This window comes from Leptonychotes weddellii, chromosome 6 (assembly GCF_054177405.1).
Source record: "Leptonychotes weddellii isolate Sample4059 chromosome 6, ASM5417740v2, whole genome shotgun sequence".
Lineage (NCBI taxonomy): Eukaryota > Metazoa > Chordata > Mammalia > Carnivora > Phocidae > Leptonychotes > Leptonychotes weddellii.
Genome location: NC_138374.1, coordinates 91955417 through 91983037, shown reverse-complemented (window position 1 = coordinate 91983037; position 27621 = coordinate 91955417). Strand labels below are relative to the sequence as shown.

The following is a 27621-nucleotide window of genomic DNA, read 5'->3' as shown; positions in this document are numbered from 1 at the left end:
CCTCCCGCTACCTTCTTCTTCTTCTTTTTTTTTTTTTATTAACATATCTTGCATTATTTGTCTCAGAGGTACAGATCTGAGATTCAACAGTCCTGCACAATTCACAGCACTCAACAGAGCACATACCCTCCCCAGTGTCTATCACCCGGCCACCCCATCCCTCCCACCCCACCCCCCACTCCAGCAACCCTCAGTTTGTTTCCTGAGATTAAGAATTCCAGGAATTCTTAATCTCAGGAAACAAACTGAGGGTTGCTGGAGTGGTGGGGGCGTGGGAGGGTTGGGGTGGCCGGGTGATGGGACATTGGGGAGGGTATGTGCTGTGGTGAGCGCTGTGAATTGTCTAAGACTGATGAATCACAGACGTGTATCTCTGAAATAATACATTACATGTTTAAAAAAAAAAAAAAACAGTAAGAAGGGAAAAATGCAAGGGGGGAAATCGGAGGGGGAGACGAACCATGAGAGACTATGGACTCCGAGAAACAACGGGGTTTTAGAGGGGAAAGGGTGGGGGTATGGGTTAGCCTGGTGATGGGTATTAAGGAGGGCACGTATCACATGGAGCACTGGTTGTTATACGCAAACAATGAATCATGGAACACTACATCAAAAACTAATGATATAATGTATGGGACTAACATAATAAAATTAAATTAAAAAAAAATAAGACAAAAAATAAAAAAATAAAAATGCCTGCCTGTTTCCTAAGTTTATGAATCTTGTTTCCATCCATTTCTCGCATATTTCCATCTGGATGGTGTAGCAGGTAAATTAAACTTGTTCATATGTCCAAAACTTAAAAGAAGAAAAAAAAAAAGACTTTAGAACAAAAACTGTAGCAAGAGACAGGGGCATTACATAATGATAAAGGAATCGATCCAACAAGAGGATATCATAATTGTAAGTAGCTCTGTACCCAACATAGGAGCACCTAAATACATAAAGCAAATATTAATAGATATAAAGGGAGAGATTGATAGTAAAACAAAGTGGTAGGGAGCCTTAATACCTCATTTACCTCAGTGGGTAGACCATCAGAAAGAAAGTCAATAAGCAAACCATGGCTTTGAATGATACATTAGACCTTACAGAGCTAACAGATATATAGAGAAAAATTCTATCCAAAAAGGCAGAATACACATTCTTTTCAAGTACACAGGGAACATTCTCTAGGATAGATCACATGTAAGGTCATAAAACAAGTCTCAATAAATATAAGAGGATTGAAATCATATCAAACATCTTTTCTGACCATAACCGTATGAAACTAGAAATCAGTTACAAGAAAAAAACACACTTGGAGGATAAACAACATGACACTAAGCCACAAATGAATCACGAAAAAATCAGAGAAAATAAAAAAATACATGGAGACAAATGAAAACAGTGAAGTCCAAAATCTTTAGGACACAGCAAAGGCATTTCTAAGAGGGAAGTTTAAAGTCATACAGTCCTACCCCAAGAAACAAAAATCTCAAAACAACCTAACCTAACACTTAAAGGAGCTAGAAAAAGAACAAATCTCAAAGCTAGTAGATGGAAGGAAATAATGAAGATCAGGACAGAAATAAATGAAACAGACGTGGGGAAAAAAAAAACAATAGAAAAGATCAATGATAGAGCTGAGTTCTTTGTAAAGATAAATAAAATTGACATTTAGCCAGATTTACCAAGAAAACGGAAGGAATGAAATCAGAAATGCGAGGAAATAACAAATGACATTACAGAAATACAATTGATAAGAGAATATTTGAAAAATTATATGCCAACGAATTGGACAACCTAGAAGAAATGGATGAATTCCTAGAAACCTGCAATTTCCCACAACCAAATCAGGAAGAGATAGAAAATTTGAACAGACTTATTACTAGAAATGAAATCGATTTGGTAATCAAAAAACTCCCAACAAACAAAGTTCCAGGACCAGATGTCTTCACAGGTAAATTCTACCAAACATTTAAAGAAGAGTTAATATCTATTCTTCTTAAACTATTCCATTAAATAAAAGAAGAAGGAAAACTTCCAGATTCATTCTGCATGGCCCCTGTTACACGATACAAAAACCAGACAGAGACACTACAAAAAAAGAAAACCACAGACCAAAATCTCTGATGAACATAGGTAAAAAAAAAAAATTATTAAAAAAAATTTAGCAAAGCAATGTCAACAATACATTAAAGGGTCATTCACCGCGGTCAAAGGGATTTATTTCAGGGATGCAAGGGTGGTTCACTTTTGGCAAATCCGTCAACATGGTACTTAAACTAACAAGAGAAAGGATAAAAACCATATGATCATCTCAGTAAATATATTTGACAAAATATAACAGCCATTTGTGATAAAACTCAACAAAGTGGATTTAGAGGGAACATACCTCAACATAATGAAAGCCATGTATGAAAAATCTACAGCCATCGTCATACTCAGCAGTGAAAAATTGAAGCTTTTGCACTAAGTTTGGAAACAAGACAAGGATGTCCACTTTCACTACTTTTATTCAACATAGTACTCTTAACTGCAGCAATCACACAAGGAAAAAAAAGAAGAGGCATCAAAATTGGTAAAGAAGTAGTAAAGGGGCGCCTGGGTGGCTCAGTCATTGGCTGTCTGCCTTCGGCTCAGGTCGTGATTCCAGGGTCCTGGGTTCCAGCCCCGCGTCAGGCTCCCTGCTCACGTGGGAAGCCTGCTTCTCCCTCTCCCACTCCCCCTGCTTGTGTTCCTGCTCTCACTATCTCTCTCTCTCTGTCAAATAAATAAATAAAATCTTAAAAAAAAAAAAAAGTAAAAACTGTCACTGTTTGCAGATGACCTGATACTATATAGAGAAAACCCAGGAGGACCTGCGTGGCTCAGTTGGTTAAGCATCCCACTCTTGGTTTTGGCTCAGGTCATGATCTCAGGATCATGAGATTGAGCCCCGTGTCAGGCTCGGTGCTCAGCACAGGGTCTGCTTGAGAGATTCCCTCTCTTGCTCTCCTTCCCCCTCTCCTCCTTCCCCCACTTGTATGCAGTGCATGTTCTCTTTCTCTAAAATAAATAAATAAAATCTTAAAACCCAATGACTCCACCATAGTCTATTAACAACTGATAAATGATTTTAGTAAAGGTGCAAGATCCAAAATTAATATACAGAAACCTATTGCATTTCTATACATTAATAATGAAGTAGCAAAAAGAGAAATTAAGAAAACAATCCATTTACAATTACACCAAAAAGAATAAAGTACCAAGGAAATATTCTTTAATGCTTAATAGTTTGTGTTAATTTAGTGGCTTTCGTATGCATTTTATTTAATTTATGCACTTTTAATATGTTAGAGTAATTACTGTGCTTTCTCACAGTCTAGCACAGGGTCCATCGTACTTGTCATATTTAAGTGAATATAATCACATAGTAATATGCACATATAAATAAATCTCTACTGAGAAATCCTTAATGCAAGCTTCTGTAGTAATCTCTTTTTCCTCCGATTCAACCACTTTTGCCCTTACCAGCTTCATTCTCTCTATTGCAAATGATCTTTTAAAAATGTAAATCTCATCTGATCCCTCATCTTTGCTTCTCCAGCAGTTAGAATCTTTACCATAGGTGTCAGGGCTCTTATTACCCTTCTCCAGCCTCCTCTCAAACCCATTCCCTCTTACTTGATCTGCATCGGGAGGTTTCAAATTTTCATGACTCATAAGTCATATGGGAAATAACCTAACTTTATACCTTAAGGAACTAGAAAAAGAAGAGTAAACTAAGCCCAAGTTAGCAAAAGAAAGGGAATAACAGGGGCACCTGGCTGGCTCAACCGGTAGAACATGCAGCTCTTGATCTCGGGGTCATGAATTCAAGCCCCACATTGGGTGTAGAGCTTACTATTAAAAGAAGAAGAAGAAGAAGAAGAAGAAGAAAAATCAAAGATTAAAGCAGAAATAAATGAAATAGAGACCAGAAACACACTAAGTATCAATGAAACTAAGAGCTGGTGTTTTGAAAAGATAAACAAAATTGACAAATCTTCAGCTAAACTAAGTAAAAAAGAGCAAGGACTCAAAATCAAATGAAAAAGGAAACATTACAACTGATATTACAGAAATACAAAGTATCATAAACTGATATGAACTGGGTGGGGCATCTGGGTGGCTCAGTCAGTTGAGTGTCTGCCTTCGGCTCAGGTCATGATCCCAGGGTCCTGCAATTGAGCCCCATATTGGGCTCCCTGCTCAGCGGGGAGCCTGCTTCTCCCTCTCCCTCTGCTGCTCCCCCTGCTAGTGCTCTTGTTCTCTGTCAAATAAATAAAATCTTAAAAAAAAAAAAAACTGATATGAACTATTACATGCCAACAGATTGGATAACCTAGAAGAAATGGATAAATTCGTAGAAATATACAGCCTAATAAGACTAATTGGAGGAGAAATAGAAAATCTGAACTGACCAATAATGAATAACGCTATTGAATTAGCAATCAGAAACCTTTCAGAAAAGAAAAGCCCAGGACCCTATGGCTTCATGAGTGAATTCCATCAAACATTTAAAGGTGAATTAATACCAGGGTGCCTGGGTGGCTCAGTTGGTTAAGTGTCCGACTCTTGATTTCTGGCTTGGGTCATGATCTCAGGGTGTGGAGCCTGCTAGGATTCTCTCCCTCTTCCTCTGCCCCTCCCCCTTCTCCTAAAAATTTTTTTTTTAAACATTAAAAAAAAAAGGTGGATTAATACCGATACTTCTCAAACTCTTCCAAAAACTTGAAGGCAAAGGACCACTTCCGGATTTATTTTATCAAGCCAGCATAACCCTGTCATCAAAGCCAGGTAAGAACAGTATAAGAAAAGAAACGGGTGCCTAGGTGGCTCATTCGGTTAAGCTTCTGACTCTTGATTTCATCTCGGTTGTGAGATCGAGCCTCGTGTTGGGCTCAGCCCTGGGTGAGGAGCCTGCTTAAGATTCTCTCTCTTCCCTCCTTCCCTACTTCCCTCCCCCTTTCTCCCTCTCTCCCCCCCACCCTCCCTCCCTCTCAAAAAAAAAAAAAAGAAACTATAGGCCAATATCCCTGAAGAATGTAGATGCAAAAATTCTCAACAAAATACTAGCAAAATCATACAATAGCATATTAACAGTGTCATCCACCATGATCAAATGGGATGTATCCCTGGGATGCAAAGATGGTTCAACATATGCAGATCAACAAATATGATATACCACATTAATAGAATGAAATATAAAAATCATATAGTCATCTCAACAGATGCAAAAAAGCATTTGACAAAATTCAACATTATTTCATGATAAAAGCTCTCAAGAAATTGGGTGTAGAAGAAACGTGTAACAATAAGCCCATAACTAACATTGTACTCAGTGGTGAAAGGTTGAAAGCTTTTCCCCTAAGATCAGGAACAGGAAAAGGATGTCCCCTCTTGGCTCTTCTATTCAACACAGTACTCAGGCAAGAAAAATTTTTAAAAAGGCATTCAAATCAGAAATGAAGAAGTGGGGCACCTGTCTGGCTCAGTTGGTAGAGCATGTGCTCTTGTTCTCAGGTCATGAGTTCAAGTCCTACATTGGGTGTGGGAAAAAAAAAAAAGGTAAAATTGTCTTTGTTTGCAGATGTGATCTTACACATGGAAAATCCTAAAGACTCCACCAAATACTGTTAGAACTGACCAATGAATTCAGTAAAGTTGAAGGATACAAAAATCAGTTGTGTTTGTATAGACTAACAACAAAATATCTGAAAAAGAAATAACACAATCCCATGTTACAGTAGCATCAAATTCAGTAGAATACTTAGGAATAAACTTCAGGAGGGGAAAGATCCGTATGCTGGAAACTATAAGGCATTGATTAAAGAAATTGAAGAAGACATAAACGAAAAGATGTCCTGTGTTCATGGGTCAGAAGAATTAATATTGTTAAAATGTCCATACTTGGGGCACCTGGGTGACTTAGTTGATTTAGTGTCTGACTCTTGATTTCAACTCAGGTCATGATCTCAGGATCATGAGATCGAGCCCCGTGTTGGACTCCGCGCTCTGCAGGGAGTCTGCTTGGGATTCTCTCTTTCCCTCTCCCTCTGCCCCTCCTCTCTCTCTCTCTCTCTAAAATAAGTCTTGAAAAGAAAAGGAACTGTCCATACTACACAAAGCCATTTATAGACTTTTTGATAAATTCCAATGGCATTTTTCACAGAAATAAAAAAAAAAAAATCCTAAAATTCATATGGAATCACAAAAGAGCCCTGAATAGCCAAAGCAATCCTGAGGAAAAACAAAACTGGAGGCAACACACTTCCTAATTTAAAACTTTAATATAGGGGCTCCTGTCTGGCTCAGTCAGTGGAGCATGCGACTCTTGATCTTAGGGTTATGAGTTCGAGCCCTGTGTTGGGTGTTGAGATTACTTAAAAATAAAATCTTTGAAGAAAAAAACACTTTATTACAAAGTTGTAATATTCAAGATAGTATACTGCATAAAAACAGACACCTAGAACAATGGAAGAGAAGCAAGAGCCCAGGAAGAAACCCATTCATATATGGTCAACAAATATTCAACAAGGGAACCCAAACTACTTAATGGGGAGAGAGTAGTTGCTTTAATAAATGGTGTTGGGGAAACTGGATGTTCATGTGCAAACGAATGAAATCAGAGCCCTATCTTACACCTCACAATAATTAACTCGATGTGTGAAAACTTAAAAGTAAAACCTGAAACTGTAAATCTTCTAGAAGAAAACATAAGGGAAAAGCTCCTTGACATTGGTCTTGGCAGTGACTGTTTAGATATGACACCAAAAGCACAAGCAACAAAAAGCAAAACATAAGAGTAAATGCTTCTGCACAACAAAAGACCTGATAAAGGGTTAATATCCAAAATATATAAGGAACTCCTATAGTTCAATAGCCAAAAAACAACACTTAAGTTGAAAAATGAACAGAGAACCTAAATAGACATTTTTCCGAAGAAGTCCTACAAATGTCCCCTACAGGTACATGAAAAGATGCTCAATATTACTTATGATCAGAGAACTGCAAACCAAAACCACAATGAGATATCACCTCATATTTGTTAGAATGACTATTATCAAAAAGACAAAGGATAAGTTTTGGCGAGGATGTGGGGAAAAGGGAACCCTTGTGCACTGTTGGTGGGAATGTAAATTGGTGCATTAATTATTGAAAACTGGAGGTTCCTCAAATAGTTAAAAATAGAACTATCCATATGGTCCAGCAGTCTACTTCTGAGTATCTGAAGAAAATGAAAATAGTAATTCGAGAAGACATCTGCACTTCCATGTTCACCACAGCATTATTCACAATAGCCAAGATATGGAAGCAACCTAAGTGTTAGCAAATGAATGTGATATTTATTCAAAGAAAATGTGGTACACAAAGGCACAAACAATATGCAATGGTGTTTTGCCTTTTGCAATAACTTGAATGTACCTTGGGAGTATTATGTTAAATAAGTCAGAGAGGGGGCGCCTGGGTGGCTCAGTCGTTAAGCGTCTGCCTTCGGCTCGGGTCATGATCCCAGGGTCCTGGGATCGAGCCCCGCATCGGGCTCCCTGCTCGGCGGGAAGCCTGCTTCTCCCTCTCCCACTCCCCCTGCTTGTGTTCCTGCTCTCGCTGTGTCTCTCTCTGTCAAATAAATAAATAAAATCTTTTAAAAAAATAATAAATAAATAAGTCAGAGAAAGACAAATACTGTTTGATTTCACTTACATACGGAATGTGGAGTAAGTTGAAGTCATAGGAACAGATTAGAATGGTGGTTACTGGTGGCTGGGAGGTAGGGGAAATGGGGAGATCTCAGGCAGAGATTCATCTCTATAAGATAAATAAGTTCTGAGAATCTAACATATAAAATGGTAATTATAGTTAATACTGTATTGTATGTTTGAAAGTTGTTAAGAGAGTAAATGTTAAATGTTCTCATCACCAAAAAAAGTAATTATTTGGGGGTGTTGAAGGTGTTCAGTAGGCCTTATTGTGGTAATTATTTTGTAGTGTATACATGTATCAGATCATCACAATGTGTTACATGATGTTACATGTCAGTTATATCTCAATAAAGCTGGAGAAAAAACATATGGGGAGACAACAGAAATATGTTCACATATTTTCCAAATGACTTAAACAAGAATGTATATAGTGGTGAAAAACTGGGGGCTTTTCCTGTAAGAACCAAAACAAGACAAGGATGTCTACTCTTGCCACTTTTATTCTACATAGTACTGGCAGTCCTAGCCACAGCGATCATACAATGAATCAATGACATCCAAATTGGTAAGGAAGAAGTTAAACTGTCACTATTGGCAGATGACATGATACTATAGAAAACCCTGAAGATTCCACCAAAAAACTATTAGAAATAATAAATGAATTCGGTAAAGTTGCAGTATATAAAATTAATATACAGAAATTATTTACACTTCTATACACTAATGGCAAAGTAGCAGAAAGAGAAATTAAGAAAACAGTCTCATTTACAGTTGCACCAAAAACAATAAAATACCTAGGAATAAACTTAACCAGGGAGGTGAAAGACGTGTACTCTGAAAACTATAAACACTAATGAAAGAAATTGAAGACAATACAAATAAATGGAGAGATAGTCCATGCTCATGGGTTGGAAGGATTAATATTGTTAAAATATCCATACTACCCAAAGCATTCTACAGATTCAGTGCAATCCCTATCAAAATACCAACTGCACTTTTCACAGAACTAGAACAAATAATATTAAAATTTTTATGGAACCACATAAGAGCCCAGATAGCCAAAGTAATCTTGAGAAAGGACAAAGCTGGAGGTATCCCAGTGCCAGATTTCAAGATATACAACAAAGCAGTAATAATCAAAACAGTGTGGTACTGACACTGAAATAGACATATAGATCATTGGAACAGAACAGAGAGCACAGAAATAAGTTAATCTACAACAAAAGAGGCAGGAATATACAATGGGGAAAAGACAGTCTCTTCAATAAATGCTGTTGGGAAGCTGGACAGCTACATGCAAAAGAATACAACTAGACCACTTATACTATATGTAAAAATAAACTCAAAATGGATTAAAGACATAAATGTGAGACCTGAGAGCATAAAACTCTTAGAAGAAAATATAGGCAATAATTTCTTTGACATCGACTGTATCAACATTTTTCTAGCTATGTCTCCTCAGGCAATGGACACAAAAGCACAAATAAACTGTTGGGACTAACACCACAATAAAAGCTTTTGCACATCAAAGGAAACCATCAACAAAGTAAGAAGACCTCCTACTGAATAGGAGAAGATATTGCAAATGATAAGAGGTTAGTAGCCAAGATGCATAAAGAACTTCTACAACTCAACACCCAAAAAAGCAAATAATCCAATTTAAAAGTTGGCAGAGGACCTGAATAGGCGTTTTTCCAAAGAAGACTTCCAGATGGCCAACAAACACATGAAAAGATGCTCCACATCACTCATCATCAGGGAAATGCCAGTCAAAACTACAAGGAGATGTCACCTCACACCTGTCAGAATGGTTAGAAGTAAAAAGACAAGAAATAACAAGGATGGGCAAGGATGTGGATTAAAGGGAAACTTTGTGTGTGTTAGTGGGAGTATAAATTGGTATAGGCACTGTGGAAAACAGTATGGAGGCTGCTCAAGTAATTGAACATAGAACTATCATATGATTCAGTAATTCCACTACTTGGTAGCTGCCCTATTCATAAGAGCTCAAAACTGGAAGCTGCCCAGATGTCCATCAGCTGTAGAATGGATAAATGAGGGCGCCTGGGTGGCTCTGTTGGTTAAGCAACTGCCTTCGGCTCAGGTCATGATCCTGGAGTCCCTGGATCGAGTCCCGCATCGGGCTCCCTGCTCGGCAGGGAGTCTGCTTCTCCCTCTGACCCTCCCCCCTCTCATGTGCTCTCTCTCAAATAAATAAATAAAATCTTTAAAAAAAAAAAAAAGAATGGATAAATGAATTACGGTATATTCACACGATGAAAATCACCACCAATGAGAACGAACAGATTACAACACATGCAACAGTATGGATGAATCTCACAAGCATATTATTGAATGAAAGAAGCCAAAGAGAAATGAATAAAAAAGAATGCCTACTGTATGGTTAGATTTATATGAAATCTAAACACGGAGAACTCATCTGTGGTGTTAGTAATCAGGAGAGCTGCTGGCTAACAGTGTCTGTGGTCAGTGTCTAAAAGGAGGCACACGTGGGGCCTGGGGTGCTGCTGATGTTTGTTTGCATTCCAGTTGCTTATTACAGAGATGTCCTATTAAAAGTGAATGAGCTTTACACTTAATGGTTTGTGGATTCTTGTATATCTGTGTTAAATTTCTATAAAATTTTTAAAGATTGTATTGGGAGCATGCCAAACATTTCTTGGTCTATTTTTTCTACCCAGAGGTTAAGGTTCACTACTGTGTCTAAGGTTCTTTGGGGAAACTGGCTATATTAGTGAATCTAGCCCTTTGTTCCCTGACTCTAAGCATTGACTCAAGCATATAGAATAACTGTGTGCATGTGATCTGTGTAGTAATGTTGTGACTTCCCTTAGGAAGTGGCCGATGGAGAAATTGCTGCCCTTCCCCGGGATAGCTGCCCTGTTCGAATCCGAAATCGGTGTGTTATGACGTCCCGTCCACGTGGTGTAAAGCGGCGCTGGAGGCTTAGTCGTATTGTCTTCCGTCACTTAGCAGACCACGGGCAGCTGTCGGGGGTCCAGCGAGCAATATGGTGACCCGCTCCAGAACCTACTGAGCAGGGAAGCCAGTTCTGGCAAGAAGAGGCTTCTCTAATAGACAAAAACCTAGTTTTGTAGGGGTCCAGTATGGGAGTCTAGTCTACCTGATGCTGCCTACGGTTAAATTACCTTTTAATTTTAAATTAAGAAATTTGGTGGATGTTTCAGTCAGTGAATTCTGGCTCTCTGTGAATTATCTCTTCTCTTGGACTTAAAAATTAACCGTACTGTTTCCATACATACTACAAGGAGTAGAGAAATAAAAAATATTCTGTGAAAATATTCTCTGTATGCCTGCCTTTTCCTTCATGCTGCATCTTTTAGCAACATATGAAGGGTTCCTGTATTTTTAAGGGTAGTATTTCATAAAGCAGTATTATCTGATAGTTAACGCAGCTCACGGACAAGTAGCTCATCTGTGGCAGTTTGTCATCCTGGGCTGGCTTCCCTGACCTGCACAGCGCACCGTACTGCCAGCTCATCGTTAGGGAAACGATGTGTTAGAAGGTACAGCTGATGTTCCTGGGTGTCTAAGTCATGCTCCACTTCTCTGTGTGATGGCTGGACAAGAGGCAGAAGCACTAAACGTTTTCTTGTTCCATCTTTGATGGCCTTTAGGACAGAAGGCCTCTTAGAGCCCCTGAAAATCAATGCAAACAGGAAAAATTTTGTTGGAATAGTATATATTTTCTTTATTCTGGTTTATCTGTAACAGAAATGAGTAAAGGTAGCAAAAGATTGTCTTGTTCAGTAACTCAGCAGTGATCAGCCCATTGATAAAAATGCCCGGGGTGTAAGTATGGAAGCAGCCACTTCACATCAGGCAAGTGTTCCCGGAGCTGACATCAGAATTTCAATCGAGAGGCAAGGGACGAGATTTTTGCAGAGGGAACCGGGGAAGCGGAGGCACAAAGACATCAAGGAGTGCGATGGCAGCCCCTCCGTTGTATGAGAAATATGAAACGCGAGCCAAAGCCCATGTCATGGAAGATACCACAGTATGTGAAGGTAAGACTGAATTGAAATACCAGCTATTGGGAGAGTTTTAAGCAGAGGAATGACCTCATCAGTTGCTCTCCAGATAACTGACAATAGTGTGGTAGATCTAGACCACGAGTGGAAAGGCTCCATGCAAGATAACCAGTTAGGAGGGATGTCATAATTGTTCTGGAAAACCAGGGCCTTAACAAAGGGAGTTGAGGCAGACAAGAGGATAGATTTTTAAAAGTCTTATTTAGAAAGAAAATTGAGTAAGACTTAGAGACTGATTATATTTAAGAGGTAAAGGGAACTGTGGGTTTCTGGTAAGGGTGACTGGATGGATGGCAGAAGGCAACCCCCAGATAGAAAATATGGGCAGAAAAGAATCAGTTGGGAGGAAACCAGGCATGTGAGTTCAGGTTTCAGTTGTGCTGTTTGAGATGCCTTGTCTTCCCAGGGAGAGGCCTGGTGTGCACCTGGGTAGCAGTCTGGAATTTTGGTGGAGATGAAGCTGTGAGAGAATTCTCACAAACCTTGGAGTCATGTTTCCCAAATTTATATTACAGCTTACCAACTGGAATGCTCTAGCTAATATCCCAACTAGTAACTAGGGTTAATCAGATTATAACTAGGACGTCCCATTTGTTGATTTCTGGTGTATCGATAGGACACCATCTTTTTGTTTTCGTTTGATTCGGGCATCCAAGCATGATCCATCGATTTCATATGGTTGCTGTGCCTGTCGTTCCTGCTTTCTTGTCACTGGTTGGTTGGAGGAGCCAGGTCATTGGTCCTTACGTTCTGCATGGAGCGCTGGGTGTTATACGCAAACTCATGGGGATTAACATAATAAAATTTTTTAAAAAAAGGCCAACATTTGGCTATTTGCTTCTTCATGTGTCCTTTAATTTACTCCCCTGTCCCTAAAAACTCGTAGTTACACTCAAGAGGCTTGACTAGATTCAGGTTCAGTTTTTTAAGGAATGAATTTTCCCGAGTGTGCTGGGTACTATTTCCTGTGCCATCAGAAGGCAACTTTCTGGTTGTCCTCCCACTGCTGGGTCCTGTATCCTGTTAACTTGATGAAGGATATTTGGTATTTCCTCACTTTATGGCATAAGAAAATGCAGGCTTACCTTGTGTATTTTCTGCCTCACATTTTTTCAAGGCTCCCTGGTCCTTTTAGTACAAAAGTGTTGAGACCGTATCTGAGCACTAAGGGTGCTGCTGTTTGCTACTGAATTCTGAATTGTCATTGCCTTTATAAAGGCCCTTTTGGTGGATGTTGCTAAGAAATGTGCATTTAAGAAAAATAATGTAAGTTCGTATCGATTCTGTACTTGTTAAATATAAGCTCCTAATGACTCGAGTTATTCATTACCTTTATCATGTAATACATAAAAATTGCTTCAGCATATACTTTTACTCCTAACACTAAGTGATCACAGTGTTAAGACTTCTGTGGGTTTGTCTTTGGACTCCTGTCGCACTAGAAATGGAGAGTCAAAATACTGTGTTCTAAAGTCACTTGCAAGTATGTCTGTCACAACTTGATGTTAGGTTTGTTTTCAAATGTTAGAATTACTTTTTATTTAGCTTTTAAATGTTAAAATTTTAGATGGTTCTAAAGTCAGAACTACAGACAAAAGTACACTCACAAGTATGGTTTCCATCCCACCTCGTTCTTTTCCCTACTGGTAACCATTTTTATTAGTTTTGGCTTACTCTTCTGGTTTCTTTTTGAAGTAAGTAAATACGTGTATGTCTGTGTATTCACATGTCTCACCCTTTCGGACACTAAGGTAAGTATACCATAAACAATTTTCTGCACTTTGCTTTTCCTGTATCCCGCTGATCATTCTGTGTATGTAGAAATAATTTCTTTTTGTGACTGTAAGGACCCCCCCCATGTAGACATATCTGTTTATTCAGCTAGTCCTCGATTAACTGACATTTGGGTATTTCTATTTCTTTGCATTTATCATTCATTTTTGCCATTATTTTTGAGGTTATGTTAAATGTTTAACAGTTATCCTATATGTTAATTTTAAACCCTACCAATTTTTACCCTACCACTTTTACCAGATTCTCCTATTAATTCTAGTAGTTTTGGTCAATCGTCTTGGATTTTTCCTATGTTTAATCGCTTTCTCTTATCTAATTGACAAATACAAAATGGAGATCACAGGCATCTTGCTCTTTTTTTTTTTTTTTTTTTTGTGAGAGAATGAGAGAGAGCACGAGAGGGAGGAGGGTCAGAGGGAGAAGCAGACTCTCTGCCGAGCAGGGAGCCCGATGCAGGACTCGATCCCGGGACTCCAGGATCATGACCTGAGCCGAAGGCAGTCGCTTAACCAACTGAGCCACCCAGGCGCCCGGCATCTTGCTTTTTTTTTTAAAGATTTTATTTATTTATTTGAGAGAGAGAGAATGAGAGAGAGAGAACACATGAGAGGGGATAGGGTCAGAGGACGAAGCAGACTCCCCGCCAAGCAGGCAGCCCGATGTGGGACTCGATCCAGGGACTCCAGGATCATGACCTGAGCTGAAGGCAGCCGCTCAACCAACTGAGCCACCCAGGCGCCCCCGGCATCTTGCTCTTAACCGTGGATTTTTAGGGGGAGTAATTCTAAAAGAAATCCTCCCTTTTAATAAAAAGCCTTTCCTGGCATACTCCTGGACAGACAGAACTATTCCATTGAACAAAAACCTAATCAACTTTATTGAACATAGCAATAGATGGGATTTTTATTTATTTTTGCTTTATGGTTATTGCTTTTGAAAATCATCTGATCCATGGTAACTTACTAATTGGTACTACAGAAAGATGTTTTCCTTTTCTTGTCAAGTTTAGATTTCGTTTTTATTTCTAAGCATTTAAATCTAGAGAAAAGTATTTGTGATTGGATTAGTAGGCCATGGAAATGTGTGGTATATGTATTACTTAAGCTGCTCATAGAAAACTATGGCAACCTTGAAGCACACAGGTACGAATTTGCATTTTATGCAAAAATTCAGGTTTTATTTTTACTTATTCTTACAATTGTGGGAGCTGGTATCAGGAACTTATAGGCAAATATCAGGAACTTATAGGCAAAAACTTTTGTTTTCTACATCTTAGCTGAACAAAAATACACAATGTGGCATCATCATTAGGCAAGACTTGCTTTTTTACATTTCACACAAGAATACCGTATTATCCTTTTTTGAACAAAATGCCCAGATTACTAAGGAAACCATCTTTGGAGGAAATGTTTAATAAGCATATTTTATTTAAATAAATCCTCCAGGAGGAAATGGGAGCATTCACTGCCTTTACTTAGAATAAGAAGGCTATGTAAGCAGTTATCTGTCAAATTTATCTGTGCAGCTCACCAACATTTCCTCATTGGAAACATCAATATTTCCACATCGCAGTTCCCAAAATGACTTTAAAGTCTCAAAATTCTGTGTCTCCTTTGGCTTGCTTCTCTCTTGATTCCACCCAGGCTTTATTAATGGTTCGCTTCATGTCATCATCTCCGTCTTCATAAATTTTCTTTAGAACATTCATCAATCCCTCACTAGGATCTGTTTCAGTGTCATAGGAGGGCTTTCTGTGAAAAACAAAACAGAGTTCTAAATGATCCCATTTACTGATATGGTCCTCAATATAATCAATGCTTCCAGTTCAATCCATGTCCAAGCAGGGCCAATTAACTTTATATTCTTCACTTATCTCATTCAGTGCCAGATCGTGTAACTGGGCACTGAGGATACAACAAGAGAAAGACATGGTCCTGTGCTCAGGTAATTTGTTCTAGATTTAAAATCAAATCAGATACATATATTTCCTAACTCTAGCCAACCAAGTGCACCCCCGGCTACAGGGGAGGAGTGGAAGGAAGGAGGAAGGCTGAATGACTCAATGTAGGGCATCGTCAGTGCAGGACATTTCAGGCAGAGAAACAGTTTGACCTAGAATGGAAATATCTTTAAATAAACACTTTTTAGAATAGCCATTAAGTAGGATAAAAATATTCTCTTTCACTCTGCACCAGTGACAGTGAAACTAATTACATATGAGAAACTTCTGTGGAATTCAAAATGTTGATCTAGGTATCTGGACCTCTCTTGAGACTAATGGAATCTCTGGGAATGGACACAGAATCTGTATAGAAGCAGCACAGGTGGGGCACCCGGGTGGCTCAGTCAGTTAAGCACCCAACTCTTGCTTTTGGTTTCAGCTCAGGTCACGATCTCAGGGTGGAGATGGAGCCCCGTGTCAGTCTCCACGCTGGGCGTGGAACCTGCTTGGGATTCTCTCTCCACACTCTGCCCCCCACCGCCCCCTCCCTCATGCATGCTCACTTGCTCTCTTAAGGGGGAAAAAAAAAGCACCACTGGCCCAGGGTTAAAAACCAATACAAAAAAGCCAACCAAAACTAAAGCCCTCCATAAAAAGCAACTTGCTGGATCTGTGCCCTCCTTAAATACATTGACAGTAGAAAGATACAAGATGATGATTGGGTTACTCAGTGGATATTAAGAGGTAAATGGTCAAATTACAGATTATACAACTCTTACCCATAACAGCAAAGTGTTAAAAATCTACAGTCCCAGCAAAGAATATTTAATTCTTAAAGACGTGAAAGTAAACTTACTCTTTCTCTTTGCATTCTTTTTCAACCTGAGTCAGATAGTCCCAACGTGTGTTTTCTGCTTTCTTTCTACATAAGATAAGAACTGTATCTGTCTTGACCTGGAAGAAAAGCAGGAAAACAAGTACAACTTACAGCACATGGAGATAAGCATAGGTATTTGGAAAACATTTACGCAATCAAGTTACTATTATGTGTAGGACTGGTTTTAGGTGGTACTAATACTTTACGAATAGGACTCATGAAAGAGAACGTAGACAAGTAAAACTGGAATACCTTCAAATATAAAGACAAAAACCAAGACAAAGAAGGTATTAATGGGGTTTGTTCTTCAGGAAAGGCCTCTGTGAGGTGAAATCTGAGCTGTGGCCCAAGATCCAGAAGAAAGGGCATAGCAAGGAGAAAGGCTGTAAAACGGGATGATTCTGGTGTGTCTGACTTAAAAAGGAAAAAAGTGGTAGGATTTTGGTGATTGAAGGACAGAGTAATACAGTAAGGCGGAAATCAAAATAATACACAACTCTTTCAACAGTGATCCATATAATTCCTAGGATTCTTTTGAGTATTTAACTATGAGATTAATGGATAAAGAAGGAAGCAGTGAGGCACAAGCTAATTAATGTTATATTCTAATACTGCCTTTAAACTGCTATAGAACTATGTAAACACAGATGGCAGAATGGCACATCTATGTACCAGATGTATTAAACCTTATTTAAGTAGAAAAGAGATTATCTTAGTGAAAAGTGTGAATAATAGTTTAAAAGGACATTTATTTTTATAGATTTCACTACTTCTAATTAGGCTAGGTGTTTAAGCCCTCTTATGTATCAAAAATTAAGCACTTTATATATATTTCATTTCAGTATATAATTTCAACTTTGTAAGATAAACTATTCCCATTGTACAAAGGAGGAAACTGAGGCACAGAATGATTAAGTGAGGTACCAAAAAGTCACAACTAGTAAGTGGCAAAACTGGCATGAAAACTCAAGTCTCACTCTTAACCAATTTTAAAAGTTTATTCCCTTCTTGATTTTAATGCAATATTCTTAGAATAATCTATTCTTCTAGAGGCAAGAGTTGACACAGGCCAGATAGTTCTTATTTTAGGTTTCTGGTGCAGCTACTTAATTCTGCCATTACAGCGCAATCACAGGCCCAGACAACACATAAACAAGTGAGCACAGGCGTGTTCCAATAATATAGCCATCAGGTTATAGTTTGCTGATCCCTATTACAGAGGATAAATTAATTCTAGTTCCTCTCAATTCTAAATCAACCAGGTTCAATTTAATGAGGTTTCACAATATGACAAAAAAGTAAACTTACTTTTTTTGAACTGCCTTCCACAGAGATGGGTTTTAAGAGATTGTTCACAATCATGGAGTAACTCTTCCCATTTAGATTCTTTACCAAAAGATCAAATGACCTATAATACAATAGTGAATACATTATCTTTCTGGCTCTATGAGAGGTGCTCTATAGCTCTTGTGGAAAAAAGCCACAAGTTTTATTTTAGGATGTGCATTTGGCCATCCCTGGTGATAAGATTAGCCTCTTCAAAGCAGGTGTAAAGGAAAATTCTAAATTTAAGCAGGTTTAGAAACCGAAAAGAAGAGAACCAGTAATAAGGCAATCTCTGACTTAATGATCACTATATTTCCCATCGTGAGAACTCACCTCTCTGTGAAATGCACCTGCACATTCTCGGTGGGGACCTGATGAACTCCAGTTAAGGTAATGTAGATTTTCACAAACTTATCTGACTGATCCCATCCTAGTAACAACAAAAAAGGGACATGAGTAAAGTCTCATACTATCTCTAGAACAATAAATGCATATGGCTCCCAAAACTGGAGGAAACTAAATTCTGGAATAGAAACACAGGAAAAATTAAAATATAAGAAACTTTCTAGATGGAGAAATTGAGCTTCATAGCAGTTAAGTAATCTACAAAGTTAGGCATCTAGCTAGTGGTAAAACTTGGATTCAAATCCAGGTTTACTGAACACAAAGCCCATTTTTTTTATTCCTTAGAATAGGAATATGATCATTAAACACATTCTCTAAGAGTAGCCCATTTTTTGAAGGGGGGAATCAGAGGGGAGACGAACCATGAGAGACTATGGACTCTGGGAAACAAACTGAGGGTTCTAGAGGGGAGGGGTTGGGGGGATGGGTTAGCCTGGTGATGGGTATTAAGGAGGGCACGTATTGAATGGAGCACTGGGTGTTATATGCAAACAATGAATCATGGAACACTACATCAAAAACTAATGATGTAATGTATGGTGATTAACATAACATAAAAAAAAGAAAAGAGTAGCCCATTTTTCTAACACCACTCACACAAACTCAAAATGGATGAAAATGTGAGACATGAAACCATAAGCTCCTAGAAGAGAACATCCGCAACAATGTCTCTGGCACTGGCCATAGCAACATTTTTCTAGATGCGGCTCCTGAGGCAAGGGAAACCAAAGCAAAAACAGTATGACTATACTAAAATAAAAAGCTGCACATAAAAGGATCACCAATAAAATGAAAAGGCAACCTAGTGAATGGGAGAAGATATTTGCAAATGATCTATCAGGTAAGGGGTTAATATTGCAAAATACAGAAGAACTTGCATACAACTCAACACCAAAAGCCCCCAAATGATCAAATTAAAAAATGAGCAGAGGACCTGAATAGACATTTCCCCAAAGACAACAGACACATGAAAAGATGCTCAACATCACTAAGCATCAGGGAAATACCAATCAAAACAATGAGATGTCACCTTACATCTGTCAGAATGGCTAGAATTAAAAAACAAACAAAACCCCCAAAACATGAAATAACAAATGTGGGTATGGATGTGGAGAAAAAAGGAACCCTTGTACACTGTTGGTGGGAATGTACCAATGTAAATTGGTACAGCCAGTGTGGAAAACAGTATGGAAGTTGCTCAGAAAATTCAAAATAGAGGGCGCCTGGGTGGCTCGGTTGGGCGACTGCCTTCGGCTCAGGTCATGATCCTGGAGCCCCAGGATCGAGTCCCGCATCGGGCTCCCTGCTCGGCAGGGAGTCTGCTTCTCCCTCTGACCCTCCTCCCTCTCATGCTCTCTGTCTCTCATTCTCTCTCTCTCAAATAAATAAATAAATCTTTAAAAAAAAAAAAAGAAAATTCAAAATAGATATGCCATTATGATTCAGTAATTCCACTACTGGGTATTTACTCGTGTAAAATGAAAACACTAACTTTAAAAGATACATGTACCCCTGCAGCATTATTTATAATAGCCAAGAGAGGGAAGCAACCTAAGGGTCTGTCAACAGATGAATGGATAAAGATGTAGTATATATGACAATGGAATTATTACTCAGCCATAAAAAAGGAGATCTTGCAATCCATCCAGAACAGCATGGATGGACCTACAGAGTATTATGCTAAGTGAAGTCAGTCAAATGGAGAAAGTCAAATAGCATATGATTTCATTTTATGTTGAATCTAAAAAACCAACAAAAGCAGAAATAGACCCATAAACACTGAGAACAAACCAATGGTTGCCAGGGTTAAGGGGAGGAGATAGGCACAGTGGTAAAGGGGAGTGGGAGGTACAGGCTTCCAGTTATGGAATGAATAAATTGGGGAGAATAAAAGGTACGGCACAGGGAATATAGATGATACTGTAATAGCATTGTACGTGATACCTGAGGTGAGCACAGCCTAACAGAGGTGCTGGATCACTACGCTGTACACCTGAACGTATGTCTCATTGTGGGTCAACTATACTCAAAAAAATTAAAAGAGCAGCTCATTTTCTTTTTGTGGAAATTTTGTCCTATACCTAAATATCAATAATTCACTACTAAACTGGATGTCTAAACATCAGTATTATCTAACTTCATAATCATTTCTACTTCTCTGAACAGTTCAAAGGCAATCATTGCTTTCTCAATTCCCTTCACTGACACAGTAAAATACAGAGTCCCAATCATCCAAATCTAATTTGACTAACCTAGATGAATTCTGTCAACTAAAAACATACAAACTTCACATAAAAAGTGAATAAAAATGAATAATGAATATTGTATATATAGGCTCTCTGTATATCCTTGACTATTCCTTAGTCCTATAGAAAAAGTGTAGTGTTAATTTAAAAAAAAGACATCCTAGAAGGTTCTGCAGACCTTCATCTAGTTTCTTCCCATTCATTCGATCCATCCTCCACATTGAGGACAGTTTCTCCCTTAACACAAATCAAGGTTGCTGGGCATATGCCATAATCCTACAAGCTCAGACCAGCTTCCTTTGGTCGAATAAGTACACAGCATATCTCCTTATTGTACTATACTACATCTCTCTTTTTAAAAATAGATTTTATTTATTTGAGAGAGAGCACACACAAGAGGGGCGAGGGACTTCCCGCTGATCGGGAAGCCCAATGCGGGACTGGATGCTGGGACTCTGGGATCATGACCTGAGCCGAAGGCAGTCACTTACCCAGCTGAGCCACCCAGGCGCCCACTATACTACATCTCTTAAGCACAACACACACTACTTTTCATTATGACAATACGGAAAATACATACTGCCTTTCATGGCTCTATGCATGTCCTCTGCTCACTCGATCCCCCCTCCTTTTCTTACGCTTGCCGAACTCACCCTTCAAACTCAAATGTCTAAGTCTCCATTACATCAGCTGTATTCCCACAAAACTTCACAAACCTCTATTCACTTCATTCGAGCAAATATTAAGTAATTACTATGTGCTAGATACTGGGAGCACAAAGAAAAATGACTGTCCCTCCCCTCAAGAGAGCTCATCAGATTCAAGTTGCACTGTTCCAAAATGATCTACTGAGAGAAAATGGTATCATTACATGTTATGGTATTAGTTGTATGTCTGTGTCCTAACCACACCATGAGCAAGGACTGGGTCTTGGTCACTGTGTATCCACAAGCCCAAGCACAACAGTGGCATAGATTAGGCACTCAGAAATGTTTCTCAGATTTGCCTCAATTCCTTTCCTTAGATAATACTGGTGGTTGTTAGGCAAAATAAAATGCAAAACAGGATTAAAACAAGAAGCTGTATTCCTTATATGCTGAACATATTTCAGAATAGGTTCATTCTTGTTGCTACTCGTTACAGAAGATCATCTTGCTCTTGTTGATAGCTTTTAAATCTATTCTTTCCTTTTTCATCTCTTCCAAAGCATCTTAATAAATAACAGGTCTTCTCTTTCAAACTACCAAAAACAAACACTGAGACTATTTTAAAAATTGACTTTGTTAGTGGGTCACTACTCACGAATAAGTTCCTGGGAGGCAGAAAGAACTGGATATAGGATAGGGAGTCATACCGTAATTACTGATTTTCACTGTATATCCTGTTGTAATGGGAGCAACCACAGCAGCTGGCTTTTCACTGTCAAGAAGTTCTGCTTTTCTCTGTGATTTCTGCTGCATCTTGTTCTTGATTTCTGTCTCAATCTTGGATTTTTCGGCTGTAAGGGCATCACGTACTCTTTTTCTAGTGGCTTTTTCCAGCAGCACCTTCACCTCTTCTAAATCTTTCTGTAGCTGTGTTAAAATAGAAGGAAGTTAGCTATGATAAATAAAATAATAACTGGATATTGTGCCTATTGGTCATTTCAGTTTACTGAAGAGCTAAGAATTAAGAGATTCATTTAAATTTTCCAGGGTTGGGTTGCAACCTGAGATTCTTTTCTCCAGCCTATTGAACTGTAAATAACTGAAGCTTCCTATTTTTTTTTTTTTAAAGGAAAACTAAATCTTAAACTAACAGTAATTAATCAAGCCTAAATTTTCCAGTTTGGTAGCTGCCTTTGTTTTAGAATGGTTTATTGACAAGATACTGTTGTGATTCATAAAGTTCGATGAAGGAATCTGAAGAAAAATTTATGGATTTCCTTATAACATCTGTTCCTAGTCATCAGGTATTAGGAATTTTAAAAATCTTAAAATAAAAAAGATGAGTGAATACATGATGAACATGGTGAAATGCTACAGCAACTTTACTGAGGTAGTCTGCTTTCTGTGATTGTTCCTCACTGGTTCCTACCCCAAATACTACACATTAAAAAGTTTGCGTTTTTAAGAGATAAAAAAAATAAAGACATTTCAGCTTTTAAGAAAAAGTCTTGTTCTGAATCTCCAGGTTAACGTTGCAGTCAAAAGTCTGGGTCTTGGTTGCACCATAGAGGAGAAAAACCTAGGCAAACAATCCAAAATGCGACACAGTCCTGATCACTGAAAAAAACCACCTGTTCTTTTCTCCTCATGCCAATACATTGCCTACCAGTGTCTATTTCTACTTTCTAGAGAGAGGGCCAACATTTTATGACGTTCAAGAGTTAAAGACACTATTAGATAATTATAATTAATCAGCTTAAAACCTTTCCCCCATTATCCTCTGATATACTGCAAATGCATAAGATCCTTACAAACAAGGGTTTCATTTTTCTTAAAATAACTTTACATTCTGGCTTGGTAATAGCAATTTGACATTATATACTATAGCCTCAGAGCATATAAAAAACCTCAATATAAAAATCTTTAAATGCTTGATAACTCAGTATAATGTCCAAGTAGAATTTTAAAGTCTTTGTTTCTTAAGTCTTACAAAATGTAATAACAGAAAAACAAATGCTTTTGACCCTTATCCATTTAACTCTGACGCCCTCATTTCACTTATCAGTAACTACTAGGATGTTTATTATCTACTCCTCTCACCCCAAAACCCATACTGCTAAGACAAAGAATCCTGCAATTTCATCTTTTGAGCACAGAACCAAGATGCCTTCGTTCAAAGCAGTATCTTATTATGATCTTAAAAATTCACAGATTCTATTACCAATATGATAAAAATATTGAAATGTAAAAACAGTGTATTTGTTCCTGAGTAAGGATTCAGTTAACAACAACAAAAAATAGAAAATATATCAAGTCTTAAACAAGATGTTTTATTTCTTGACTGGATAGGAATCTTTTTTCTAGCAGGCTTCTTAACTCTGAGAATTAAGCAAGGGATTCTCAGGCCCTCTTTACAGCCAGTTTTGGCTCTCTTGTACTACAAAAGGAAGGGAGCCACTCTAAATCTGAAGCAACCTTCCAACAGGCCTGTTTTTAATTCCAGTTCTATTATTTGCAGACCTGAAACCAGTAAAATTGATCCCTTTGGTACTTTTCCTGCACACATACTTGAAGATGTCATAGATAAAGCAGTTTCTCATCTAATTTACCTTAGCATTCATTTGTTTTCCTTATGCAACATCACGCATCCCTTTTATCCCCACCCATAAACACATTCAAGCTTTTTCTTCTCTGAGTTCTTCACCAGGAAGCATTGAAACCAAAGTGCCTCAAAATGAGCAAAGGACTTGAACACAGCCATCAAGCACATGAAAAGATGCTCGACAATCTTAGTCATTTAGGAAATGCACATCAAAATCACAATAGGATGCCACTTCACACCCACTAGGATGGCTAACATCAACCCCCCTCCCCCAAATAACAAGTGTTAAGAGGGTGGGCAGATATTGGTACCTTCATACGTAACTTATGGGAATGTAAAGTGGTGCAGCCACTTTGAAAGAGTTCACAGGCTCCTACAATTCCACTCCTGGGTACGTACCTCACAGAACTGAAAATACATGTCCACATAAGAAGCTGTACACAGTATTCATAGCGGCACAGTTCATAATAGCCAAAAATCAATCATCCAAATGTCCATCAACTGATAAAGGAGAAACAAAATGTGGTATATCCATATAATGGAATATTATTCGGCCATAAAAAGGAACACCTGCCACACCATGGATGAACTAGAGATTATGTTAAGTGAAAAGAGCCAAAAGCAAAAGGCCACATTCTGTAAGATTCCATTTACATGAAATGTCCAAAATAGGCAAATCCATAGAAACAAAGTAATTAGTGGTTGCTGGAGGGAGCGGAAGTACGAAGGGACTGCTTAACAGACACTGAATAGGTCTCTTTTGGGGATGATGAAAATATGGAATTATACAGTAGTGATAGTTGTGCAACACTAAATGTACTAAAAATAGACACTTTAAAATGGCTAAACAGTGAATTTTATATCAAACAAAAACAACCTCTGAAGTGTCCCTAAGTGTATTTTAAAGTACCTCAACTGAGAAAAATCTCTTATTTCGAAGAGGATTAATAACTGAGCTATCCACATGTGTGACTGTGAAGTCACTGCAGAGACTGTTTCCTCAGGGCACACGGAAACCCAAGGCCTATCTTTAACACGTAACATAAACCTGGGGCAAGGTATCCAGTATAATACACACATATTTTCTTCATTTAAAGAGGTTTCCAAGTCAAGTATGGGATTTCTTGGCCTTGTTCATATTGAGGAAGAGATCTCTAGAAAACAAATCTAGTTAATACCCAACACTTTACTGTGAATAACAGTATCATGTACTGACATCCTACTTAGGCCAGGAAAAGAGCAATGCAAGTATTATTATTCTTATTGTGTAACTGTGCAAACTAAGTCTTCAAAAAAGTTAAGACGCCCCTGGTTCAGAGTTCATAGACCTTAAAAGAGAAAAAGGCTATTTCCCACCGCTAGTTACAACCTTTCAATTTATTTTTAAAACGCATCTAGCAGATTGCTGTTTGCCAAGCACTGTTTTCAACATTTAGGACTATTAGCTGGTCTAACTATGAAATGGATACTACTGTGGCACAGAGACGCGCAATAACTTGCCCGAAGTAACCCAGCTACTCATGTGCACTGAGAAAACAGGACTAGGAGAAGTCAAGTGCTGGGAGCAAAGACTTCTCACCTTCCAACCGCCTTCTACGGTGGCATGACCCTCGGTTTCTGCAAAAGCAGCTTCACCTTCCCGGGCTCGTCTAGCAGGGGCTGACGGAGCCCGAGGAAAACGTGAAGGTGACCAGCTCGCCCAGGTCCACCGCGGGCACTACCTGCAGCCGGGGACCGCGACACTGCCCCGAGCACCCAGCCCGCGGAGCAGGGACCACCGGCAAGGCCGGGGCTGAGCGCCGGGTGTCCATCGACAACTTTCCCGGGGCAACGGAGGCCGGAAGCCGGGGGAAGCCGCTGCAGGTGGGCGGTTGGGCGGCCGAGACGAAGCTCAGGGACCCGACGACACAGGAGGGAGCCAGGGAGGCGGCCGCCGGGCACCTCAGCTAGGGATACAGGGCGGGGAGCGGGCGCGAGTACGGGGCGACGGCGCTCAAAGCCCCGCACGGCCGAAGTGAGGAAGATGAAGCCGGACCCTTACCTCTTCCAAAGCTGAAGCCATGATCGGGCTGATTAGGCAAGGAAGGCCCGAGCTGCAGACACGCAGGGGAGAGAACAGGAAACACCGCACCGAACGCGCTTATCCGGACGCAGGCCCCACCCGCACGAGTCGCAGCTCTCCAAGCCTGCGCGCACACCCGACCCGGCGCGAGACCCGGCCCGCCTCCCGCACGCGGCGCCTCTGGAACCTTCGCGAGTCCCTCGCCGCCCCACCCCCTAGCCCCCCCCCCCCGCGCGCACCGCCCGCCTCGCTTAGCCCCGCCCCGCCAAACCTGGCCCCGCCCCGCCCGCCGAGCCTCCTAGCAACGCTCAACTCTCGCGAGCAAACCAGCAGCTCGAGAAGAGTAACGCCTCTTCCTCCCCGCCCGGGCAACTGTACGTGTTATACTTTGACCTCGCGTGTCCCGGCTGCGCAGGCGCAGCTCAGAACCGCTGTCTTGGCGTACCTTAACGCAACCCCGGAAATAACGTACTGGTCTTCGGGGGTCCAAATCGGAAGTTGGCTAGAGAGTTGGCTGATTCCGTCCCCTCTAGGGCACCGGGTCGGCTAGGCAGCCATCTTATCTAAAGCTAATTTGTGAGCGTCTGTGAGAAAAGGACCAAAGAGGGGGAGAAGGGGCAGCCTTTTTATGCCAAAACAGGAAAGAATGAAGACGGTCAGCGTGGAGAATCCTGAAGGGAATAGTTCGATTTTCAGTGGGTTCTGACGCTCTGGAGACGTCACCACGATATAGCATCTGCGATGTGGTGGCATCATCACGGAGCGCCACGGGCGGTGGGGTTCTGGCCACGTGACGGGACCCAGTAGCGCTGCCAGGGGTTAAAGCGTCTGCCAGGCTCCCCAGTCTTCCGCCGCAATTGTGGCTCCCCCTTTGTTCCTTGACTGTTGAATTGCTTCTGCGGTACCGTCGTCCCCTTCACCGAACATTCTGCAACTCTCTAATTCTAACCCAGATTTGAATTCGATCTGAGGCTGTTAACCAGAGAAAATGTAGGCTGAGTTTTCCTGGGATTACATTATGTTCCTCCTCTTTTCAGATTATTTTAGCCTTGGGCACCCTTAAAACGTCTGCAACAGGATTGGGAACAAACAGTAATCTCTGGGAAGTCAAATAACCCTCACTCAGCTTTATCGCCCGAGGCAACGATTAGAAGTCTGAGAAGGAAAAAAGCTACTAGAAAAATGCAGGCTGGCCATTGTCATGGTGAAGAAGCTTCTGGAGTGCAGTACAAAAATAGACACACTGCAATTACTTATAAGATGCATGAATGTCACAGACCTGACGTTAAGGGAAAGAAGCCAGATAGAGTTTACATCGTTTGGTTTTATTTAAATGAAGTGTAAAACCAGCAAAAGTCATTAGTTATGGTGTTAAAAATCAGGATAGTCTTTCCTTGGATGGGGAGGACAATGACAAACCACGAGGAGGCTTTTGAGGTTTATATAATGTCCTATGTCTTGATTTGGATGTTGGTTGCAGGTATGTTCCCTTTGTAGAAATTTCATGGAGCTATACACTGGAGTGCAATTTTTTTTTTTTATTGTTACACTTAGCTAAAAGTTATATTTAAGTAGGCAGGAATTTTCCCAAGAAGATGAAATGTTACACTGATACATTACAATTGTCAAAATTGATAGAATGAACTCCTAAGTTCTGTGCATTTTGTTGTATGTTAATTATTCCTGTTTCTTAAAAAGTGTCCAGCCCAAAGCCTGGAATTATTTATACTTAATTAAATAAGAACAAATAGCCCATTGCACTGCGCGAAAGGTTGACCTAATGCAGTGATTTTTCTAATTTGCTTGATTATACACCTGGGGCAGCTCCCCCTACTGCCAGATAGCCTAAATAGAGATTTGATGTATGTATGTATGTATGTGTTTATTTTTATTACTGGTCTTTTTTTAAACTTTAAATTCAAGTTAGTCAACATATAG

General features: G+C 39.6%; 2 protein-coding genes across 3 annotated transcripts in view; one reads left to right on the top strand and one right to left on the bottom strand.

The window, feature by feature from the left end:
- The window catches only part of MRPS14 (mitochondrial ribosomal protein S14), a 29841-nt gene extending 18809 nt beyond the window's left edge, over positions 1-11032 (top strand). For both annotated transcript variants that reach the window (XM_006733059.3, XM_031027899.2), the window contains exon 3: positions 10565-11032. In XM_006733059.3, coding sequence (XP_006733122.1) covers positions 10565-10747 — 183 coding nt within the window. In that variant the 3' untranslated portion in view covers positions 10748-11032. The remainder of the gene's footprint in view (positions 1-10564) is intronic.
- Positions 11033-14731: 3699 nt separating this feature from the next.
- CACYBP (calcyclin binding protein) lies at positions 14732-25886 on the bottom strand. Its single transcript, XM_006733060.3, has 6 exons — positions 25663-25886; positions 21727-21946; positions 18055-18151; positions 17704-17803; positions 16375-16472; positions 14732-15327 (listed from the first exon to the last, which is right to left on the bottom strand). Exons 1-6 carry the CDS (start codon positions 25681-25683, stop codon positions 15171-15173), a joined length of 693 nt encoding a protein of 230 aa, XP_006733123.1. The 5' UTR covers positions 25684-25886; the 3' UTR covers positions 14732-15170.
- Between the last annotated feature and the right edge of the window lie 1735 nt (positions 25887-27621).